Source organism: Helianthus annuus, chromosome 16 (genome assembly GCF_002127325.2).
Source record: "Helianthus annuus cultivar XRQ/B chromosome 16, HanXRQr2.0-SUNRISE, whole genome shotgun sequence".
Classification (NCBI taxonomy): Eukaryota; Viridiplantae; Streptophyta; class Magnoliopsida; order Asterales; family Asteraceae; genus Helianthus; species Helianthus annuus.
In genome coordinates this window covers 53,470,271-53,495,552 of record NC_035448.2, presented here as the reverse complement: position 1 = coordinate 53,495,552, position 25,282 = coordinate 53,470,271, and the positions used below count along the sequence as shown (strand labels likewise).

The window sequence follows — 25,282 nt, the reverse complement described above, 5'->3', positions numbered from 1 at the left end:
AACAAATATTTTATTAAATATAGCACATCATCAATGAGCTGAGCCGAAGAAAGCAACATCGGTGAATCACCGTTTTGTTCTGCTTGTATATTTCTTGAGTGCCATTTCCATGGTGTACATCCTGCAAATAAATGTGGTAAATCAGTAAACATCATACTTTAATATCACTTTCAACTAATACAGGTTGTTTCATAAACAGTGAATAAACTATCACTAATAAATTACCTAATCAAGAATTAACTTTTTTGTGAAGGCAGAATCCCATCGCATGTTTTACGCCAGCATGATGACCTGGAGGACGCACCTGCCATGTCACACGTAGATAAGTTAAAGTGTACAAAGGTGAGTTGTATTGACCACAGTCGTCAAAATTTCGAATTTTATTTTACCAGAGCAAACCCACTTTTAGCGCGCACGGAATATATGGCAGAAGCAAGATCAACACATAATCCCGCTGCCAGCCTTGTGGCGAGTGCTGGATCTTTGTTTGCATAAGTATCAGGTGTGAAATAACTGCCATACAAGCAATTGTAACCGGCTTAATAATCGTTACTTAGCGTGCCTAACAAACACAATGAGGCAATGCTAAATGTAGAGGTAATTAATTGTCACAGTTTAACATACCTAGCAACGCGTTGGCTTGAAAGTTAGATTTACAAATTGAAACCTTCACCGTCGGGACCCCACCCCAAAGGAGATCATGAGGAGAATCTTCAACCAGTACACAGCCCGCTATTAATAAGGCATTGAATTCAATGTGTGTAAATTGAGAACTTGCATTTCACTACTTTATACATCACCTGTGTCTTAACAGTTTCCCAATCAGCACTTACCTGCATACCAAATATGTTCTATTAACTTATAAGCCACCGCGAATTTTCATTAGAAACTTAAAACTGTTTTGAAATTTCCAAAAAAACAAATATAGAATATCCCATACAATATCAGGGTGCTCACTTTGTATTTTCCTTCCCATCCGTGCTGCTTCCTTAGGACTTTTATGTTTCAACTCGACTGGGTAAAAGAAATGAAAAAACGAACAGTAATACCTTAAGCATCATATGCATCATAAGTAGAAGTTGCAATTTCAACATGTTTATTGAATAAAGAACATTAATAACTTAGAATAATTTGGCTTACTTTCAACCAATTCGACCCATTTGACTTGTGCGTAGTCTGTGATAAAACATATACCTAAGCGACCCATTTGTAAGTAAATGAATAAGTAATTTTGTTTATAAAAAATCGCCAGTGCAAGATCTCTTTTTGCAATTTAGACTATATGATTTTTTTGCTCGTTTAGCTCCATAAGGGGCCTTAATCCGCTCCAATATATAACCTTAAAGTTAAATAAACAATCAACATACTATAATCTCATCAATAACTTACAAAACTGTCAAAATGAAAAATGTCTTTTAAGTGATCACATAATCGCCTCACTAATTTGCACCCTCAAATTAATCACCCACGCAATGGTCCTGGCACAATTCATATGGCTAAAAAAACCCTTAATAGAACGATTTGTAACGATGCAAGAAAAGGTTCATGTTGGAAAATTGATCACCCATGAGTTTTGAAACTTTGTAAACTCTTTAAGTTTGACTTTTGGGTCAAAGGATTGTACTGCCAGTTTTGTAAATGCTCAAAGAACATTTGAAGATTGACATCATCAGTGAAGATAACATCCATTCCAACCACTTGATGGGTTCCAACTTGGCCAATAAGAATCTAGCTCGTTTTATATAAAACAACTATTTAGTCAAACCTATAAAATAAGGATCAAAATGAGTTCTGGTTCAAAGTTCAAACATGTCATTTTTAGTGCAAGACAAAACAGGTTGACCCGTAAACATGTTTGTCGACATGTTTTAAATGTTAAAAAAAGAAACACAAATTAACCAACTCGTAAGTTTTTTTAATGGCAACGCTTACTCTTACTCTATTACACTAATAATTATATATTATTTACTCTAGCCTAGGATTGAACCAAAGACCTCTCCTTTAAGAGGCCTAAGACTCTACCAAGTGAGCTATATTTTTCGAATGGCAACGCTTACTCCTACTCTATTACACCAATAATTCTATATTATTCACCCTTGCCCAGGATTGAACCTAAGACCTCTCCTTTAAGAGGCCTACGCCTCTACCCATAAACATGTTTTTTGACATGTTTTAAATGTTAAAAAAAGAAACACAATTTGACCAACTCGTAAGTTTTTTTAATGGCAACGCTTAATCCTACTCTATTACACCAATAACTCTATATTATTCACCCTTGCCCACATTGAACCTGAGACCAACGATGCACAAACGATGCACATTTTATTTGACAACTTAATATAAAGCTAAAAACAGAATAATAACCTGAGAACTATGTTGATCGCACACCACTAATCTTGGGACAGGAAACGTTCACGTATTATCAGTTCAGCATCATCATGTGGAGCTTGCAATAACTGTGCAAATATTGAGAGAATAAACGGTCAACACATTAAGGGGTTACAATGAGCATAGAAATATTGCACACACCTCTTATGAACGCGTAAAGAAAGGCATATAAGCATTATTTATCTCAGGCCCAGTATAATTTGGGATGTAGAGAGTGATTAATTAAATCATTAAAACTGGTGATTGGCAGTTATTTTACATTTTTTCCAATTCAGTTTTATTAAAACTTGTTACATGCTTCACAAAGGTTGTGTGCAATACAAAACCATTATTAAGTAGAGAAATGCGAGAATCGCATAAGCACTTGTACGTAATGCATGGGAGATAAACACATGTGATGATAAAGAGAAAGCAAGGCGTATAAAAAAACAACTAATGTATCACGTTTAAAGCAATTAATATAAGTACCTATGCGGTTCTCGCAATTCATTACAAAAAATAGGTTACGTATTGAACATACCTCTATTTCTCAAAATCTAATTATTTTGAACCTAAATAACTACTGAATATGTTGTGATACAAACTTAGCACCAAAAGTAATTAGATTATACATATAATTGAATAATGTAGGTCCCTCGGAGGATGAGGTCAAACCTTAACCTTGTTATGTGAAACACACTAGCAAGTGCGGAATCCAAGCTAGAGTGCAAACCGAGATGAAACAAGCACAAACACAAGACACACAATGTTCACCGATTAACACCACTTGTATTAATACGTATGAAAGGTTCGGTTACAAGCTCAATGTTTACAAATCTGTTTTGCAAACTCTCAAAGTGTGTGTGTGTTCTTGACAGAATACTCTCTCTATCTCTCGTATCTTTCTGTCTGTCTTGCTTGTCTAAATGAAATGAACACACTACACGGGTATAAATACCCAACACTGGTCGTCTGGTCGAAGGATCAGAATGTCTGGCCGAAAGATCATCTATCGACCAGAAACCCACCGAAGGATCCACATATCCCTCGAAGGATGGTATATCCTTCGAGGTCCATCTGTATCTATCGAAAGTTATCCTTCGAGCTCATCGAAGGATCTAAACTATCCTTCGATGAGACATCCTTCGACACAGACAAGTGTTACAAACCATGTGTTAACTGTTTGGCCAAGTCAAACCAGGAGGATGGTTGACTTGGTCAAACTTACATCCAAACACATAGTAACAAACCTAAGACGTAACCAGACTAACAAAAGACATCGTTTTGTATCATGACGAAATACAGACAAAGTACAGACATAAGTGCACCAACAAACTCCCCCTTGGCTGTAGCTTTGTCTCGATTTTCGTGTCTTCAAGTCTCTGACGTCCTTTCAAGTCTTCAATGTCGGAGGATCTTCAAAGTCTTCAAGTCTTGAAAGCAGAAAGTGTATCAACAAACTCCCCGTTTCATGTAGGAAGGAAGTGTGTTGACAAACTCCCCCTTAACATAAGCTCCCCCTTGAGTTATGCTCGTGAATGACTTGATCTTTACAGCTTGAGATCCTTGTGGTGTTGATGATGGTCCGCGGCAACTCGATCATCTTCATCATTTGAGTGCCTTCACGTCGTGTCTTCATTCCGAAGCTTGTCGTCGACTATGTTCTCCTTGCCTTTAGAATCTGCACATGCAAGAAATCTAAACGCATAATGAGAACAACTGCTTGGAACATAGTTAGTATAAACAAATGACACACGTATGACCATGTCACAGTCAAACACCGTCCGACAGTTTGAAAGTTTAATAAATTTGTCAGTTTTAAATTCTAACTTTCAAAATCTTGCAAATTTCGACCGTTTATGAAGATTTAGTCAATTCGGTTTTCAGTCAAGTTTCAGGTAACGAAGACTCGAGCTCCAGCATCGTACGATCGAAAATAAAGTAGAAATAAAATCTTTTTGGCTTTTATAAAGTTTATATTAAAACATACCTAAAATTTTTTTGGTATTTTTGAATATTTCAAATGTAAAGACTGAAAGCAGTAAATAAATATATACAAACATTCTTTTTGCGAGTTTCGAGGGTAAGAGAATCATATCAGTGTACGGTCATGCCAAAACACTCTTGTTGTTCAGTTAGTTAACATTAAGATAAGCATCCTATAACAATTATCGGTATTGTTGTCCACTTAAGCTCAACTTATCAGATGTAATCATGTTTAGGAGATACGTTAAGGTATGATTTATACTTACCGACCGGTGTTCATCCACATCACGACACATTCCCGTATCAAGGTATGCACGAGTGTTCATCTTACCGGTGAGTATACCGATTATCATCTGTTTGACCATATATGATGTGAGATTCTCACTTATTTTGATTTGAAAACAAGCCCTATGTGATAGAATCACTTATTTATGAGGAACTTGATTTTCATATGCATGAGGGCACAGGAGCAAGTCCGTGAACAGGTCAGTACTTCCGTACAGCAGAGAGACGAACTTGACTCCCGGATAAATGTGATATTTTATCACTTATTTTGATATGGACATGTGATTGTTTATCACTTATTGAGGTCGAATGCAGTATGTATATGTACACGTATGTATAGTATCATGGAAGATCTAGACTTGCGTCCCCGTTATTTTTCGGTAAAAGATACAACCATGATACCCAGATGATAAGCAGCATAAAGACCGAATATCTCAGAACCTCGGCAATCTATCAAACGAAATTTCGGTACTAAGACCATATGCCAATGAATGGTTCCCACCTGATCTTCAGTCGATTTAAGATTTATATCACCCTGCACACTTTAAAATGATTGTGAGCCTACCGATACATCTTATATAGAGCTGCTTATCGTTTTTCAATTAAGGTTTAAAGAGGTTTGGATAGACCACTGATGTACTATCATTTTTCTCTTTTGCTCGCCAGGAAACTCATTTTTGTTTTTCTATTGTTTTTGTGTTTTTGAAGTTTTTCGATGTTTTTGGATTTTCAGATTTTGGATTTACTCCCCCTAAAATCAACAAACTAAGATAAATATAAAACACAAAGATATATACAAAAATGATTTTCCGATGTTGGTTTTACTCTTGCTTGACCTTAATGCCGTTTACCAATAATAAAAAGTCAAATCTTGATTTGTCAAATGCTTTGGTAAAAAGGTCGGCACGTCGGTCATCGGTGTGGACCATGACAACATTGACGAGTTTCATAGAGAAACAATCACGTGTGAGGTGATATTCGAGATCAACTTGTCAGGTCAAAGAGTGCTGTATGAGATGATAATAATTCATAAAGCAGCTTAAATATCGACAATCATAAGAGAGATTAGAAGTCCAAAACCGTATCCTGCAACTGCTTCGTGCATTGCAAGGATTCTGAGTGCTCTCCCAAACTGGATATCCATCCGGTGTGGATTTCAAGGTCGAATTTGCAGCTACTGAGAAATCTCTTGACAGCAACTAGATCATAAACCTCCGGGTCCGGCTGGTCTTCCATATTCCACCAGCGAAGGTCTTTGTCTTTCTCTTTCAGAAGTAGTGTGCGGATGTTCAATCCACGCCAAGGCACACATTTTCTTCAATCACACCGCGAAGAAATGTACACTTCACGTCCATTTTGTTGATTTTGAACTTCAGACGTTGTGCAGGTGCGTACATTTCATTGGAATCTTTCCTGAGGACCCGATCAAAAACCATAACAACCAAATTTTGGCACGTTCTTCATTTGGTCGAATTTTGCAACTTCATTCATCCACATTCTTTCATCAGACATTTTTGTCTTCTTTTCTTTTTCCCTTTCTCCACCAATGGCAACAACATTCTCCTAGTTTGTAACAATATTTCAGAGCTTTATGTCGCCAATCTTGTGCATGGACGCTCCACTATCAACAATCCTAAGACTATCAATAGTTCCTCCTGGAACATCCTGCACACTCATTCAGAGATTAGTTGGAGAGGGGGACCCAAGCCTTTGTGGACTTGGGTCGTCCTTGATCATCAAGGAAGGTGATCTCAATCACTTGATGATTAGGAAAAAGAACTTGTGGTGCTCCCCCTGATTGAATTACCTGCTTTGGCTTCCAAGCTGTTTGTCGTTTACCAGTATTTGAATTTATTGTTTTAGCATTTACTGGTTTTACAGTTTCAGGTTTTGCTTGTGCAGGTTTTTCTTCTTTGACCTCTGATTTTAAGGCCTTTTCAATTACCTTTTGATTCTTTTGTTTTAACTTCTTTTCCCTTTCTTTCAAGACACGTGGATCTTGTTTCGGGGAAACTGGTTGTTTTTGGTAATTGACTTCTTGGGGAGCACTCGTTTTTGCCTTTAACTTTTGCAGGTATGGGCAGTATCTTACAATGTGCCCAATTGTGCCACATTCAAAGCATGTTCTCCGCTCTACAAACCTCGGAGCAGCATGTTGATGACCAGACGGAGAACCAGACAATGAACTTTGTGATCTAGATGTGCTTGGACCTAAGTCACATCCATTGGTGTGTTGGGTATAATTGTTCTGATCATTTCGTTTTAAAATTCTAACTTGTTTTATAAAATCAATGTTAGATTTATCCTGAAATGTTTCAAGTTTATCTGTACCCTTGGATCCAACAAAGTTCACTTTCGGTTCTCGTTTCTTAACAGGAGCTCTTTTGTTTTGCACCTTTTGCTGTTGAACCTTAGGTTGCTCAACCTTAGATTGTTGAATTTTAGGTTGTGCAGCCTTAGGTTGAGAAGCCTTAGACTGCTCAACTTTAGGCTGTTCAGTCTTAGGCTGCTGAACTTTCGGTGCATGAACATTCTTGTTCTGAGCTTTCTTTCCCTGTACCTGACCCTTACCCTTTCCTGAATTGACTTGTTGTTTTCGCTCAACTGGTAGTTTTTGGTTTCCGTATTGTTTTCTAATTTGTTCACACGGAATTGGATCACATTGAGTGACTGTTACTTTGCCACTTTTGTTCCCCAAAAACTTATCAGTGCATCCTTCAAAAATTTGCTCAATTAAATCTTGATTTACATTTTTAATTGGAAAATCTTTGTTAGAGTAGATTTTGCTATCTCCTTTGAGCGTATACAACAAGTTATTCACTTCAGAGCTAGGTACACTTGACTCCATTGCTTTTGACATTTCAGTCTTACTCGGTTTCACTGGTGGATCACACAGAATGTGATTCTCGATAGGAATATCTGTTGTAACCGAGTTAGACTGTTGTTTCACAATTTCTTCAGATTCATCGTCCGAAGAATCAGCATCCTCAATAATGGGAGGACTCTGTTCCTTAACACACGATGAATCTGTCACATTCTCAGATTCTGATTGACCCGAGGATGATGTACCAGTTGTGAACCCGAGGCCTGCTGCAAAGTCATCTAGACCGAGTGGCACAGTAGGTTCAAAACGGGGCATATCCTCGTCATCAGGCAATTTGGAGTAATTGTGATTCATTGGGGGAGGACATGAGTTGAATCCAATACATTTTGTATCCCCCTTTTTCTTTTGAACATCAATGATGTGATCCAATACATAGCGGGAATTGGAATAGCTTTCCAATTTCTGCTTGACTGTCTCACATTCACATCGAGCTGTTGCTAACTCTACCATTTGCTTCTCAATTGTGTCAATAAGATTATTGTTAGCATGTTGTTTTCGCAAAACAGCCTTTTGTAATTCTGAAACATCATGTCTTAATGACGCAATTATTTCTTTAAATTCCTTTTCATTTCTGGTTAAAAACAAGTTAGCTTCGGTTGTTTTAGAAAGATCTACAATCAATTCTTGATTGTGTTTCTGTGTGATTTCAAACTGACTTTCCTTTTCTGCATATTTTAAACACTTTGCACATTCAACAGGAACAGAAATAGAGTCAGAATTAGTATCACATACCTGAGAAGTTTGACCTTCTACGTGAGCCATAAAGGCTGTATGAAAAGAAAAAGATCCATCTTCAGAGAAAAACTTAGCAAGCTTCTCGGAAGTTCCTGCAGATTTCTGGCAGAGAATAGATCTCCTCTTGCATAACGCTTCAGCTTCAGCCAAAAGCTCCTCAACTTCCAAATCCAAAGCATCACTTGGCAAATCACCAGCATTACGTGATTCCCCATTCATGCTCCCACTATAACCCGAACTATCTTCATCTTCTGAAGATTCACCAGCAGACACGGGTTCTACTACCTTCTCAACCACTTTAGCATAGCATGCTGTTCCACCATTTCCTCCTTCTCCAAGCTGAAGGTTCCAGTTACAGATTTCATCAGCTTGAACAACCAATCCTCTGTGGGAATTAGTGTTTGTGGATCCAGATGCATTTCCTCCAACAGGAACTATTGATCTGACAGTATTGTTGTTCTGTTGCTGTTGTGGCTGTCCTTGATTCCTGAAGGGATTCTGATTTCCTTGCTTAGGTGGCTTTTGACACTCCCGCTTGAAGTGACCCTTTTCACCACAATTGAAGCAAGTGACAGCATTCTTGTCAAAACCATACTTGGTGTTGTTGTTGCTTTCCAAGTTGGTTCTCCCCGTTCTTTCCATAAACTCCTTTGCTCTTCGTATTGCACTAGCAAGAGCCCATTTGATATCCATCATTTCAAACTCTTCTTTATCCACTTGCTGATAATCTTCATTGGTTAGATTGATATTCCCAATCTGACCTGCAACTAATCCACAATAAGCACTAACCAAGGTATTCAACATCTCCATATGCTCCTTGGCTATTTCGACAGTGACTTTGGAAAAGTTGGAAGTGTCTAATCTGACTGTGTTTGGATTGGAAGTGGCTTGAAAGTTTGAAGAACTTCCATAAAACCCTTGCTGTTACGGTTGCACATACTGTTGTTAAGAAGAAGAATCTGGTCTTGAATACATCTTCGTGTATGCTGAAGGATCAAACTGATTTGTTGTGGAAGGTCCGGTGTTTGAGATGAAAGCTGTTTGAAGCTTCGCGTGTTGAGAGGCTGGCTTTTCTCCACTGATACCTCCTGCAATCCCAAAGTACATCTCTGGATTTTGAGGAGTTAGTGTTCTTTTTGCCTTAAGCTTTTCTTCTACATCCTTGTTTTCCAATTTTTGAATTAGCTCATAAACGGTGATTGTGTCTAGAACACCATTTTCTTTGAGAATTTCAAGAAAACTGCTCCACTTTGCTGGTAAGCTATCAGCGAATCTCTGCACCATTTCTCGTGGAGTGGCAGTGACTTTAAAAGCAAACATCTCGCTCAACAAGTGATGGAACCTTGTAGATAACTCTGCCAAAGTCTCATTCTCCATACACGTGAATCCTTCAAACTCTTTCTTCAGTAATTCTTGCTTGATCTTTCTAGATTGAGCATTTCCTTCACATCGTAACGTGAGCATATCCCACAAGCTTTTAGTGGTCGTCCAGTAAACAAACTGGTGGTAAATGTCTCTGTGAAGAGCTTGTGTGAGAATCATGAATGCTTTCTTTTCTAACTCATATTTCTTCTTATCGTCATTAGACATAGTGCTGTAAGTTTCTGGATTCGATCCAGCAACTTCCAACTCATTTTCAAATGGAGTGAAGAAACACATCCATAGATCTTGACCTTGCCCCTGAACATAAGTTCTCAGCCTTTCTTTCCACCATCCCCAATCATTGATGTGATTTAGCTTTGGCGGTTTTGTGCTTGTACCAGTTTCAATGTCGTTCTGCATCATTGCTTGAATGCTGCTGCTTTGATTTGTGACCAATGCCCATTGATTTGCAGTTATCATTGCAGCTTGAGGTGGGGCAATAGCTCGCATCCATGCAGTTTTGTCAAAATCTGACGCAGATTGCGTAGCTGATGATTGTGGAGTCAAAGTTGTTGTAGTCCACGCGGTTGGATCCCACTGACCGTTTGTTCCCATTTTATGAAAATTAATATATTAAGTGAAAATTGATTTAAAATTTGAAAAATTAATTTTCACAAACTATGTCAAAAACTTGAATGATAACAAACAGCCGAAAGATCCTTGATCGAAAGACCTGAAAAACACAGACTGTTAAACTTAAACAGATAAGGGTCGAAAGATAGTACTTGTTCGAAGGATCAACAGTGTTCGAAAGATCACTGTTGAATTCCGAACAACGATTTCGAAAGATTCTCCAATCGAAGGATCCTTATCTTTCGAGAAGCAACTGTAGCTCGAACAATATATCCTTCGAAAAGATTCCTTGGCTCGAAAGATAGATCACAGACTTCGAAAGATGTTCGAAGGATCAATATCTGTCGAACCTCCTTGATCGAAAGATGATCTTTCGACTTCGAAGGATATCTTTCGATGAGATCTGACACAACAGACAAAAAGGTGACAGGTTGGTGAAAAAGGTGATTGGTTGGTAAACAACTTTCGGCAGAAGGTATGTTCAGACCTTACCTTTTCACCAACTCAGATTTGACTTTTTAAAATATTGCCCAAAAAGGAAGCTTCTTATCCAGAAACCGGCACCGGAGTAAGCCGGAATTTTGGCCGGAAATTACCAAACCTTTTAGAACAAGATTTTAAGTTACCCAAACCTTCCCTTAACACACCCGGTTAGTTTAGAACACGTTTTTAAGTTTATAAATGCAAGAAAACACCAAAAACGGGTGCTAAACCAAGTGTCCAAACACTCCAAAGTCTTGTAAAAACTCGGTTTTAACAAGGAAAAGAGCCACGGCTCTGATACCACTTGTAGGTCCCTCGGAGGATGAGGTCAAACCTTAACCTTGTTATGTGAAACACACTAGCAAGTGCGGAATCCAAGCTAGAATGCAAACCGAGATGAAACAAGCACAAACACAAGACACACAATGTTCACCGATTAACACCACTTGTATTAATACGTATGAAAGGTTCGGTTACAAGCTCAATGTTTACAAATCTGTTTTGCAAACTCTCAAAGTGTGTGTGTGTTCTTGACAGAATACTCTCTCTATCTCTCGTATCTTTCTGTCTGTCTTGCTTGTCTAAATGAAATGAACACACTACACGGGTATAAATACCCAACACTGGTCGTCTGGTCGAAGGATCAGAATGTCTGGCCGAAAGATCATCTATCGACCAGAAACCCACCGAAGGATCCACATATCCCTCGAAGGATGGTATATCCTTCGAGGTCCATCTGTATCTATCGAAAGTTATCCTTCGAGCTCATCGAAGGATCTAAACTATCCTTCGATGAGACATCCTTCGACACAGACAAGTGTTACAAACCATGTGTTAACTGTTTGGCCAAGTCAAACCAGGAGGATGGTTGACTTGGTCAAACTTACATCCAAACACATAGTAACAAACCTAAGACGTAACCAGACTAACAAAAGACATCGTTTTGTATCATGACGAAATACAGACAAAGTACAGACATAAGTGCACCAACAAATAATATTAATATTTGATGCAAAAACAAAAATAAAAAAAAATGAAAAAAATAACATACAAGATGAATTTGGCTGTAAGGCACGAGATCCTTTGGTACCAGCATTGCCTCTTGAGCAAATGCAATACCACAATTTATTTTACACACCCAAGACTTGCAATACTTGAGGTGGGCTAGGATAAGCATAAAAAATAGATTTTTTTGGTACATGAGTTCTCAATTTCTTCAACTCTCGATTACAACAAAAAGGAAAAAATGCTTACAGCCATAATGTCAGTAGTTGTGTATGCCTCAGATCTAACCATTTCCATCTTGTCATTAACCAATACATTAAAGGGAAAATGAATAACCATAGGTTTATATGAAAAAATATGCATTATAGATAGCTATCACCAGAAGCATAAAAATATAGTCAATATCTATCATGTGAAACACCTTTCAGCGCCGCCTACAAATCGTTATAGCCGGTGAATCTTTAAATTCAACACGAAAAATATAGTCTTTAAATTCACGGAAAGCCTTCGTAAGAGCATGTGTGAATTCTCTATATTAGCTAGATAGGAGATTTTTCAGTTTTGTTTGTAGTTGTTAGCTTTGCTAGCGAGCTGATTCTATTTTATTTTTTTAATGAAAGTTGCCATTTCAAAAAAAAAAAAAAAAGAGTAAAAACTAAAATAAAAAATAGCCAAACATATGAACATAGTGTTACCTGGAGCAGATAAGTAGAGTAAAAGAACTCCATCAAGAGAGAGCTCATCAAACACAGTGGCCAGAACCTTTCATCGAGAGCACAAAACAAAGTCACATGCCTTACAACTTCACAACCTACATATTGTTATTGATTTTAATGTTTATAGAAAACTAAAAGCAGAAGTTTATAAAAAATAAAACCATCTTTTGATTACTCACCGCCAAAACGTGAGTGATGGGTGAACGATACAAGACAACTTTACGTGGGTTAGGTGGCAATGTAGAATCAGAAATCTCTCCTGAGAATAATTAACACCTTGACCACTGGCAGAAGTGGTTCCACTTAATTTGTTGAATGAACCATTGGGTTCCCATTCCGTACACTGAAGCATTCCGAAGTTGTCAAGAGTGAGCTCAAAGAACTTGACCTGATTAAGAAATTTACAGGGCATGATAAAATTCAAAATGCAGTACAATATACGGAAACCAAACAACGTATTCAAATATACATATTTCTTGTTGCTATTAAAAACAGAATTAACCCAACCTCATAGGATGGTAGCTGCAAAGATTTGCTAATACAGTAACTGTGGCAGCATTGGGCTAAATATTTGCTTGTTTTGGTCGGTGGCAATGGGGTTTCTTCACAATCTGATGATGAATCCTGAAGGATGATTTTATATAAAGATTAAGCAATTTGATGAGCATTATAAGCTAGTGTACACTGATTTACAACTACTCGTAGGCTATAGGCTGTAATTTTTTATTTGCAGAAGAACATATATCAGAATATGAGGTCACATAAAAACATGAATTATGAAATATAAACTTGACAAAGCAAGATAGTAGAGGCAAGACTTCCGGACCAGTTAACATTATGTTTGATACCAAACGGGTCAAACTTTAGAAGCTTACCTGGCAGCAATGTTATCAAACTACGGTATGGGTGAATTGATTGTAATTATTTTGCATTAATGGAGCTCAATTGTCATTGACCTGCAACATTTTTAAGTAAAAGTTATGGCCGTAGTTTCATCTTTTTCTATGGTCACAAACTATGGAACTACGTTTTGAACAGGGTTGGGTGATTTAAGATCCTTGTCTATGGATGGTGGTTGTTTGTTAAACTCGTAATAGATCAAATCTGGTGACCAAGACCAGCAATAGTTCCACAGTTTGTGACCACAGTACTAATAAATTTCCCATCTAAATTCCAATCTGATTTCATCGGCCACAAATAAATATCAGAATTCTTTTAGGCATTTACACAAACACTTAGTGTGCAACTCACATGAAACCTCAATACAGATGATTTTAAACCAGCGTACAGTTAACACAAAACCGTATGGGAACTGTTATATGGTTTTCTAACGTGGTGTGAAGAAGAATCCCGAATCATATCTTCTCTACAAATTAGTAGTTTTGATTTATACCTTATGATTTCCCGTTGCATTCCAACGATTTATTCGTAATCGAATCTGCCTCATGTAAAGACGATGCAAGAAAGCCATGCCTAACGATTCCAGATTCTTTATGCTCTCCACATATCTGCAGATAAAATATTTTGCAAATTATTGACAAGTATCCACAAAGGGATTTGATATGAACATACATGGCAATAGATAGCACCATCAAGGTTCACCGGCGTACAATTAACACAAAACCATGTGGGAACTGTTATATGGTTTTCTAACGTGGTGTGAAGAAGAATCCCGAATCATATCTTCTCTACAAACCCTAATTTTTGTTTTTGAACGGCTCTCTAAACAATATCTTCTTCTCCACGCACAAAAAGAAAAAAAAAAGAAGAGATCAACGAATGAACTATCTTTGACCAGATTACCAACATGATTAACAAATAGCAAAAGAAGATTTGAAACCTGATGATCGTATCCTCTAGATCGTCAATGATTCAAGCACCGGTTGTCGTTAGAAAAGAGTAGTATACACGCTGTGATATCTAGGGTTTCAGAAAGAAAAAAGGAGAGGGATTTGGGTTTTTAGATTGTTTATATAACTGGGTGTAAAATCCGGGTTTGGTAAAGAGACGCGGGATCCGAAAAAAAAATGTTAGTGTTTCCCACATTTTCCCGCCAAAAACAACTTTTGGTTGCACAAGGACACGTGTCCCACACTTTGTTCATATATTATAGATATAGATATAGATATAGATATAGATATAGATATAGATATAGATATAGATATAGATTTTAGCACAGCTAGTCGTATAAAGCGTCAGCGGTGTCAAATATATTTGATAACTAAGGCTATACGACTTGTATGATTAAACTAAACAAATGTATATTATATATTTTTTGAAATGTTAATATCTTTTTTTAACAGAAGTAAACAATTATCAGACTTTGTAATAAAACTGAACAATTTTTTTTATAAAACTAGAACTTTTTAGTAATGTGTTTTTGTAAATAGGATAAGCTATGTGACTCCTATAGTCCAATACGAGTCACAAATGAGGATTTATGTAACTCATATAACCGTATACGACTCATATAGATGTGTCATACTAGTCATATGTCTTCATACGTGTTGTTTAGGTATATGATTTGATCGATTTGATAGAGTTTCGTTGGAAAATGTGGGCCTATAATAGTCATATAGCGCTATATGATTTGTATACATGACACCTCCCATGCAAATAACGGCGGTCTGTGTTAGTGATTTTAGTGTTACCAATAGATTTTCGTGATATTTGATTAACTTGTCGACCAAGTGAATCTTATTAAATATTAAACGAGTTAGGAGATGCGGGAGTGCATGCTTGCTTTAATGTTAATAAGATTTGGCGTATTTGTCGGTTTTGATTTCATAATGAATTTATTAATTAAATATATATAGCATTTTATATATATTTACTTTTTGTCATGTTTTGTGAATTAATTTAAAGTGGACCAAAAGAATGAACGTGATATATAAGTTTTCATATATTGGGTTATGTTGAAAACTTTGAATGGGCCTAAAATGTAGATTGGATCAGATGTTGGATCTGATTGTTTCTTAAAACCAATAAACCGATGGGCATGAAGAATGCATATACGAAGAAAATAATTTTGGTCGACATAGTGAACAATTTTGTTCTTTTTTGTTCCATATATGCGAACGAGCGGTACGGTTTCAAGAATTCTCAAGCATTCAACAGATTCGTTCTTGTGTGTTCTACACATCTTATCCGATTAATCATTGGTAGTACCACCAAATAGGTTAATCTAAAAGTGAACACACGATTTGTGTAGAAATCCAGGTTTTTTCTTCATCTCAGTTTTCTAGCAGTTGGTTCGAAATTGGTTAGTAATCGCTCCAAAATACAACAGTCTGTCATCCGTATCCAAATCAGCAGCCTGACAACTATCATAAGTCATCCCACCGCCACCGGCCCAAGCACTGTCCGCCACCTTGACATTGTTTAGTCGTAAGTGTTAACCCCATAATATTGTTCCCCATCCATAATCATTATCATAGTAAATCCTCAATACTATTTAAATTAAACATCTTAATTCGAACACGACCTTTTAATAAATGGATTAATTTTGTTTCCCACAGTTTGTCACCTGGAAGCATAGAGAGAAGTTTCTTTGAAGCCATAGTCAACAAAACTAGTCCACAAATAACCAAAATGAAATATTCCACATCAAAAGAACTTGTAGTAGGCATTCATTCAGGAATTTTTTCTAGGGATTTTTACATATTTCCCCATTCTAAGCTGGCTTATTACGTATTTCCCCAAATAAAAAAACAATTACATATTTCCCCTCTCTAACCCATATATATTACATATTTCCCCTTTTTATTAAAAACTCTTATTAAATAACTATTTTACCCTTAATGAACTATTAAATGAATATTTACATATTTCTCATTTCTAATTCTAATATCATCAATCAATTACATATCTTTCCAATTCTTCTACTTGCTACTATTCTCAAACAATATCATAATAATTATAATAAAAATATAAACTTTCAAAAATTTAATCCTTACTTCATAATCAAAATTATCATGGAGCCCGAGCTAACCCATTTTGATTTATACTCAAACAATTTGGAATCACAACAGCAATATCTTCAGCTATCACTTGATCTCTAATTTGTTTCTAATTTGTTAAATGAATCTTTTCATTTCCCTTTGTATACGCTGACAGGAATTCGACTATCTCTTATCTGTCGGTGGACAAGCAATTATTCACCGTGGTTGTTGACGATATGGTGCGAAACCCACCCGATTTGGACATAGATTTAATTTTTGATGCGGTTCAAAAGGTATGTGATTACCTAATTTTCAATTGTTGTAATTGTAATGCTTCCTAATCTTACTTTTTAAATTCTTTTTGCATATACGGATATTTTTTCCGTTGTTTCTAATTTGTTATTGCTGTTGTGATTCCAAATTGTTTGAGTATAAATCAAAATGGGTTGGCTCGGGCTCCATGATAATTTTGATTATGAAGTAAGGATTAAATTTTTGAATGTTTGTATTTTTATTATGATTATTATGGTATTGTTTGATAATATTAGCAAGTAGAAGAATTGGAGAGACATGTAATTGATTGATAATATTAGAAATGAGAAATATGTAAATATTCATTTAATAGTTCATTAAGGGTAAAATAGTCATTTAATAATAGTTTTTAATGAAAAGGGGAAATCTATTATTCTATTATATATAATAAATGTGTTAATTTTTGCTGATGTGTCAAGCTAGGAGGCCTCTAAATTTTGCTTTTTGGCGGGAAAACCATGGATCCGTTTTTTTGACAATGAAGCCCCGAATGGAGCTATTTTACCCGTTTTTTTGACCCGTGTATATAAGCCATCTAAAAAACCTAAATTTCTCTACAACCTCATTCTTCTCCTTCGCCGCTTCATTCTTGAAACCCTAGATTCACATCTTTGCTACTGCAGATCATATCGCCTCTTCTTCCTATGTCTCATTTTCTCTAAAACCTAAATCTTCATCATCGCTTAATCGCCGTTACCACCACAAACTTGGATCATCTTCTTATTTTGGTGGTGGAGACAACGATTACAAAAGGTATTTCAACGATTATGAAAGGTATTTCAACCCATCTTATTCTACTGGTATTGTCTTTCTGTATCTATATGCTAATCGATCCAATGATTTTAGTTGTTATTTGTTTTTCGAGGGTTTCAACAGGATCTGAAATGGATAATCGCTATTTATTAGAAAGCAGAGAAGCATTCGTTAGGGTTCGTGTTGTCGAGGGTTTTCACGTTTCTCTTTTCACGTTCTTCCGTAAACCCTTTTTTCAATCGGAGATTCATTATTGTTCTTCAAGATTGTCATTTGTATCGAAAGGTATGTGTATCTGATGTTTATGTTTATCTTAATCGTTTGTTTGTCTATCAAAATTGTCCATTTTCCTTCAGCATAACTACTGTTTTTTTTTATTTTGATTCACGGATCTTCTTAATTGCAGGAATCAACTTGATCTTACAGGTATGGTTTTCTTTTTCATTTAATCTTCATCGAATCGTATTTATATTGCTTTTGTTTTATTTAAACGGTGATCCCAATCATCTTTTTTATAGTACATTTTCGATTTCGGTATTGTTAACATGTTTTTGTTTACTTGATTGCATGTTATTCTTCTCCGTCCATAGTCACGCATCTATTCATGTATTTTATTGAAGAACATCAGGTAACAAATTAATCAATGTTTGTTTTGCCTTTTCATTAAATTGTTAGGATTATGTTTTGTTTTTTGTATTAGTTCTACCCATTTATTTGCTTTAACAATTATGTTTTTTTTTTGTTTTTTTTTGTTTTTGGTTATAAGTATATTTAATATAATACATCTTTCAATTAAATTTAAATAATTTTTTAGTGGATTTTCACAATTATCACGATCTATATTGATTTTGGTATGTAGTTTTGAGTTTTCAAACTTTCATAAATAAAAAAATTCAGTAATTTAGATCACATTTAGATGATGATGATAATAATGTGACACGTAATTGTTATTTATTAACTTCTATATTCATCAATGTATAATTAAAATTTAGATTGTTATATATGAAATAACGTATTTAAGGATATGTTTAAGACGGGTAATTTTAAATTTTTTAGATGTATAAATTTAAACCACCATTTAGTTTTATTCAGGAAACTTTCAATAATTATAATACATATCTTACCGTGTAGTATCTTTGATTGTATTCAATGCAATTGTACTATTGCAATACAGTTATAACTGTTTTTCAAATTTAAATTTCAAAAGTTCAAATTTATAAATGATTGATAATTTTGTAAATTGTAATCTTATATTTCAATCAATAAACAATTAATAATATTAATGTGATATTTATTTGTCATTTATTAACTTCTAAATTTAACAACTTTTTAATAACAATATAGATTGTTTGACTATTATTACAATTAATCGTCTCAATTAATGAGATAACGTATTTAAGGATATGTTTAAGTGGTAATTTCAAAATTCTTAGGTTTATAAAATTTAAGCCAGTTTTTATTTTTTATTTAGGGAACTTTGAATCATTATAACTGCAATTGAATAGCCAGTAATTATGTTTAAAATCACCAGTAATTATGTCATGATGATCTTTAATAAGCATCATATTTTGTTTTTAGCACGAGAGTTCGTTAACAAGTTGTTGGTGCATATTGTTGTATCCTGGAATCTCACAAGTCTATTTAGATTTGAGTGAAGTGCCTGTAATTTTTAGGCATCAAATGAGGTGAAATAAATAAATAAAACGTGATTTAGATTTGACGTCTGGTTCATATGTTTTCAAAATTAGAGGTGAAGTTAGCCATCACTTCATTAGGTCCTCCCCTTGGCGAAACGCCAAGCTTCCAGTATTATGCTTTTTTACTGTTTAAATACTTGAACCTTCTCAACTGTGTTTAATAACATTAAGTACTTTTTTGGGTCAAAAGTTAAGTATAAATACCTATCATAACACCCGTCAATAAGTTTATAAGATTGTGAATAACTTCATACCATGTGGAAAACTATATGAATAACTCTATAAGTGTGTTTGCATCTCACAACTTAAATTATCATTTTCTCTATAATATTTATCTTCATCTATTGGTTTTAGTCGACACCCCTCAGAAATCAATTGCACACCAAAGAAAGAAACACGTTGATGATCCCAATGAAGTGCTTCCGATGGATGATATAGGTTTAGTTGATATTAATAATGTAATCTTTACTTTTTAATGTTGTTTCAATTCTAATCTATTGTGTATTATCATGTTCATATAAATAAACCAAATGGCACTACGAGTGTGTCATTTTAGGTACTCAAATATTTTTAAAGATAGGTCAAAAGAAGCTCCAAGGTTTGTGACAGGTGCCCAAGGTATGGATACTACTAGGCTAACGAAGTAAACAAAAGATGGATGTTTCCTACAAACAATCTAATGGCACACCCACGAACTCATTTTCTGCTAATTTATGTGATCTTGAGCAGGTAATAATATTTTTTTATATTTACATCTTTTAAGTTTTGTTTGGATTTAATGTATTAGGTTTAAGAGCTAACATAAATGTTTAAATAAGAATATATATGATCTGTGATGTTGAAATTAGTCAGCTTGAAATCTGATAAATCTGATTATCTGAACCCTAATAATATAGCAAATGAGGAGCATAATTAATTTGAATCGTCCATCAATAAACAAAATCCCTTTATATAGGCATTTGAAATTTGATTAGATGTTCTCAAATAATATGATGTACCAGGTTCTTAAGCATTATGTGTAAACAAACCATGGTTAACTTTCAAATTGGATGTGTTTCTTTTTTAACTATCTTATTATTTAACATTTTAACCCATTTGATTGCATCACGATTTCCTTCTTCTTTTGAAATAGTGATTTAAATCAATAGGTTCTCTTGATGGGCTTTCAACTGAATCCGGTTTTGATCTTCAAAAAGTTTTGGAACCTCGCACTTAAGGAATAGAATGAAAATAATGAATGCGTTGATTTTATGGTACGTATATGTTTGACTATAATCTAAAATCACAACTATTTTGACCATCATATGATATGCAGGATACTATTTTGCTCGGCAAAGAGTATTTGCATGAGACTTTTCATATAAAAGAAGGCGAGTTTTTTACTTTTGATGTGTTATGTTAGTCCTCTATTCATTTTTTGAGTTGCATAGATAATTTATGATTTCTTCATTTAAATTCTAAACTGGGGGCATTTAGGCTTATTTAGCAGTTGGCGCTCCTGATTATATTGCTCCAATGGTTACGATTTAGAAGTTATTCATAGGGAAGGTTACGATTTATATAACCCTCTATGTTTCTATTAGTCATGTTTCATATTATCACTAAATCATATTAATGATAATATTTATTTTTGCCATGATATACAGGTTCCAAGTTTAAAAAAAAACATTTTTTTTTGCAATCGCATGACCATTGTGCTATTTGGTGTTGAGGGTACTGCAATATCCTTCACCGTCATTTAATTCGGTATGTTGAAAGTTTATCATATACGTTTTTTCGTTTGCTTTTGCTGTATATCCTATGGTCTTCTGGTTTATGCGTTGAATCCGATATTAGATGTAGATTAATTTTATTTGTTAGTTCATACTTACATAATTGTAAAACATAACCAGGTGGTAAGGACACCGATTAACTTATTTTGCCATTAAAAAGGCAACTAATGCAATCATCAATTTTTGAGCTTTATGTTATTTCATTCTAGGTGCCAAGCTTTATGGTAGGTTAGAGACGCAACGGTTGCTGATGTAAGTGTCATCCTCTCTCTCAGTGGTAAAGGTATGATCATTGTGGTTGATTCTACCGTGTTTACTAATTAACAAACTATATTTTTATATAAAAACTGAAGTGGATAATTATTTTTATAAGATGTCGTTGTTGTAGTTCCGGTTCAAACTACATGTTAGATCGTTGGTCTAGAGCTATAAATAGTCGATTTTAATATATTAACATGGCTCTTATACTTGTTGTCGAATGTGCACCTATCATGTTGGCTTGTGAAAACACCATCTCCCATTTGCACCCATCAGGTCGGCTTATGATTGGTGGCCCACATGGTGATGCAAGTCTAACCACTTTATTCATTGCGATTTGGGAGGAAGGCTTCAAATTCCTACACACGAATCTGATAATAGGTTACAATCTTGCACCTCTTGATTCTCTTCAAGGTATCTTTTATGTCTAATTTCTTATTTCATCTTCTATAGTTTTATATTGCTTATTTGATCTTCTATCGTTCATGTTATAATTTACTTTGAGTAATACCTAATTTTTGTTGAGTTTGATGAAGTCTTCACGTTTTCCCAAATTCGATACCACTACGGGTGGTCTTAACATGAACTATAAAGTAGATGAAAATGAAAACTATGTGTGAAGGGGTAAGGTCCCAAAAACCTCATAAAAAGGATGTGAGACCATACCACCAACTGGCCTTTCAACGTTTTTAACCTTGCGCGGCCGCGCATTAGTCTTACAAAAGGAAGAAAGAAACCAACAAGCGATAGTCGCGCGCCCAAAGGGAAGCCTAAACCCTTGCGCCACTTTCCATTTAACAAAGGGTTAAAACCCTGAGATCAATATGTCCGCCCAAATATCCAAACTTGGATATTATTTTACCCAGACTTGGGATCTATTCAGCTGTGTGCACACTGTAAGGTGTCACACCAGATTACAGCAGTAACCTTCTAGAAGAAATATGATCGTGCACCACCCAGACGGTTATAACCGTCCGGACACGTGGCATCATCACAAACATTCCTGAAATCACAACGATAACATGTAATTGGAGAATGATCTCCACTTAAACCACTTTCCACGTGGCAATTCCCCAACCATAGATCAAGTCATGATCCGTGTGCATTCACATCAGGATCAAAGCAACTTAACGAAGATCAAAAGGACTTAACGGAAGGAAAAATAACCGCTACGGCGTGAGCATCTTCCGTTATCTTTTCAGTAACAGATTTTCCCTCCCAAACTCCCGGTTATAAATAGGAGAACTCTTCAGGTATAAACTCAGATCTCATTTTCACTACTCAAATACTTTTATCTTCTCCATTACAAATACTTATTCTCACACCGGAGTCGGGTCAAGGAGAGAACCCTCTTCTCCCCTTGACGAGGCTAACGGTGCTCTGTTTTGCAGAAACACCGGAGAAGGAACTTGGCTGCAACTGAATCAATTGAGAGAGAACTAACCTTTTATGCGGATTCAAACCCCCTAGATATCTCGGTTCCGACCATTTATCTAGTTTTTCTTCATTGGCGCCCACCGTTTTCTCAGTTTTTCTAGATTCTATCTCGTTTCGATTCAGTTCATCTCATTTTTCTGTTTTTGCACATGGCAGAAAATTCATCTTCTCACCGACAGCCTGGTCCTCGACCAAATGTCGGAAACAATTTACCAGTAGAAGGGATGGTTGAAGAGGCCTCAGACGATAATGAGGTTCAATCTAATGGAGCAAATGACCCTGTTACTCCAGGGATATTTCCCATAAATCCCGCTCAATCAATTTTACCACCGGGGGAAACTCCGATATCATGGTATGTCCGGTCACAAGGGGCATTAAATGCAGTATACACGCAGTTGTGTGCTCAAACGGCTCCCGTAACACAATCACGAAGACCGGGATCTAGAGCTCATGCTTCTCAGCGAGAAGAATCAACTTATGATGGTACAAACAGCTACCAGAGACAACACCATGAATCACAACCTCGTCAAAGGCAATCAGTTCATGATAGGTTGGGTTCCCCATGGGATGCTCATACCGATGAATCTGATCAAACATATCGTTTGAGTGCAAACACCAGCGTATTCAACAGACTACACCCAAACTCTAACAAATCCAGGCCTCGAGCGGTTTACAACCCTGAGGCAGAGCATAATTATGACTTAGTTACCGCCCTGCAGAAGCAGCGGAAAACTCGAAGTTTATACTGGAAATAGCTCTGGCTCCGTTAGAAAGGGCAAAATTACCATCTAACGTCGGGAAATTCAATGGGTTAACTGACCCCGACGATCATCTGAGAGTCTTCACCAGCGCAGGGTTGGTTGGCGGTTGGACTCTTCCGCTTTGGTGTCATTTGTTTGTTCAAACATTAACTGGGCCAGCGCGAATCTGGTTTGATAACCTTCCGACGGGGCAAATCGAGTCATGGAAGGACCTGCGCCAAAAATTCTTAACACACTTCAGCCAGCAAAGGCGTTCCATGCGGGATACATCCGATGTCATGAACATATGGCGTCGAGATGACGAGAATCTGGAAGATTTTATAACCAGATATAATAAGGAAGTGTTGGAGATCGGGGGTGTTCACGAACAGCTAATCCGTGCTCAGTTTAAGTACGCGGTTAGATGTGACGACATGGTCAAAGTGTTATCCGGAACAGAGGGCCTTCCCAAGAGTTGGGAAAAGATAATGGCGGCGGCCAAGGTTTATGCGCAGACGGAGAAAAACCTTACTACAAATAGGCCACCACCACCACACAGCAGGCCCACAGACTTAAGTGCAACGGGCGAGCGAAGATTCAAAAAAATCATGGCGCGAGTCATCCGGAAGTCGCTCCTCTGAAGATGCTCGCGCAACAATTAACAAACTCTCTGCTCAAAGAGAAAACAAGCATGAAAATAGGGAGAGGCAGTGGACCCCCCTAACAAAGACCCCGGCGGAGGTTCTGAGTACCGAGGATTATCAGTTTAAACCGCCAATCCCGATGAAGAGTAAACGTGGTCAAGACCTGGCGCAATATTGCGAATATCATAAGGATACTGGGCACACCACAAACAACTGCATTTCCTTGCGCACCGAGATAGAGAAAGCCCTCAAAAATGGGGAGTTTGCGCATCTACTCCAGAATATGCGTAAGGAGATAAAGCAGATTACCCGGGGAGAAGAAACCTCCAACAAACGGGCGAAGACTTAAGGGACTCTGTAGAGTTCCCCGCAGGAAAAGACATCAAATATGGCGAAACTATCAGGGAGTAAGTTAAGTTCCATCTAATTATTAAGACTTTGTAACGCCTCTGAGCTTTATCCATGAATAAAATTACAAAGTTTCTATCATTTGTGTTTACAAAATGCATGCAATTTCTTTTTAGTAAGCGCAAAAACATTATGGTAGTATAAAATAAGCTCCATACGCGGTCAGTGATTACCTCACAAACGACCATAAGCTTCACACATGAGCTTCATACCAACTTTATTCGCCTTACTTAAGTAAAAGCAATTGTACTCATGCAAATATTGTAAAGTCATTCAAACAAATAGAAACATATTACCTTCAGCGTAAAAATACGCCCTGAAGAGATTCAAACACGACAGTGTTTCGAGTTTTACATAAACAAGCGCAACAAAACAAGGATCTACATCCCACACACAAAAAAAAAGAGAAAAGGGGGGAAACACAAATTGTTCAAAAACAATTTCACCCTACTCTAAATCTTCATCCTCGTCAGGGAAGATTTCTTTAAGCTGCGTTACCGGATCATCCGACTGCAGCGCCACATTTATCAACTCCATAACTGGAAGTTGTAAGTTATTAAACTCTGCCTTCAGAGAAGCAAGCGCAGCGGCAGTATCTACGCCGAAAGCAGCGGACTTGCTATCATCCCAGTTAACCTTCAGCGCGTCATTCACATGATAGGAACATTCCGCATAACCTTGCGCATATCCATCCCGCCGCGCAGCAACCACCAATTCAGCAACAGTTTTATCCAGCTCTTTAGAGTTTAATACAGATTCAGCAACCTATAGTCAAGCGAAATTGGTAAAAGAAAAAAAAGAAAAGAAAAAGCAAGCGCACATATGACTTCACAATAAAAAAGGAAAGGAACTTACACAAGCAAT

General features: G+C 36.4%; 1 protein-coding gene across 9 annotated transcripts; it reads right to left on the bottom strand.

Moving 5' to 3' along the window:
* Positions 1–67: 67 nt before the first annotated feature.
* LOC110923336 lies at positions 68–14,391 on the bottom strand. Of its 9 annotated transcripts, XR_004884167.1 has the most exons (14): positions 14,297–14,389; positions 13,850–13,964; positions 13,332–13,412; positions 12,964–13,080; positions 12,636–12,844; positions 12,436–12,551; positions 2,365–2,456; positions 1,141–1,194; positions 958–1,014; positions 801–833; positions 625–711; positions 390–513; positions 226–304; positions 68–121 (listed from the first exon to the last, which is right to left on the bottom strand). XR_004884167.1 is itself a non-coding variant. In XM_035985640.1 (7 exons), the coding sequence occupies exons 2-6, from the start codon at positions 13,925–13,927 to the stop codon at positions 2,391–2,393; spliced, it is 537 nt and encodes a 178-aa protein (XP_035841533.1). In that variant the 5' UTR covers positions 13,928–13,964; positions 14,297–14,387; the 3' UTR covers positions 1,002–1,014; positions 2,365–2,390. The 9 variants fall into 9 exon arrangements, 2 of the variants coding, with proteins under 2 accessions (XP_035841533.1, XP_035841532.1); XR_004884164.1 differs by having other exon boundaries at positions 625–833; positions 941–1,014; XR_004884166.1 differs by having other exon boundaries at positions 625–833.
* Between the last annotated feature and the right edge of the window lie 10,891 nt (positions 14,392–25,282).

Bases quoted from the DNA above. Each gene is read 5' to 3' on its own strand.
- LOC110923336 (XM_035985639.1), bottom strand. From the start codon at position 13,927: ATGGCTTTCTTGCATCGTCTTTACATGAGGCAGATTCGATTACGAATA. The intron at 12,503-12,635 runs GTGAGTAATCAA...TCTCGATGAAAG, and splicing joins CCATCACTCACGTTTTGGCG to GTTCTGGCCACTGTGTTTGA. The intron at 12,038-12,435 runs GTAACACTATGT...GTTAATGACAAG, and splicing joins ACTCTACTTATCTGCTCCAG to ATGGAAATGGTTAGATCTGA.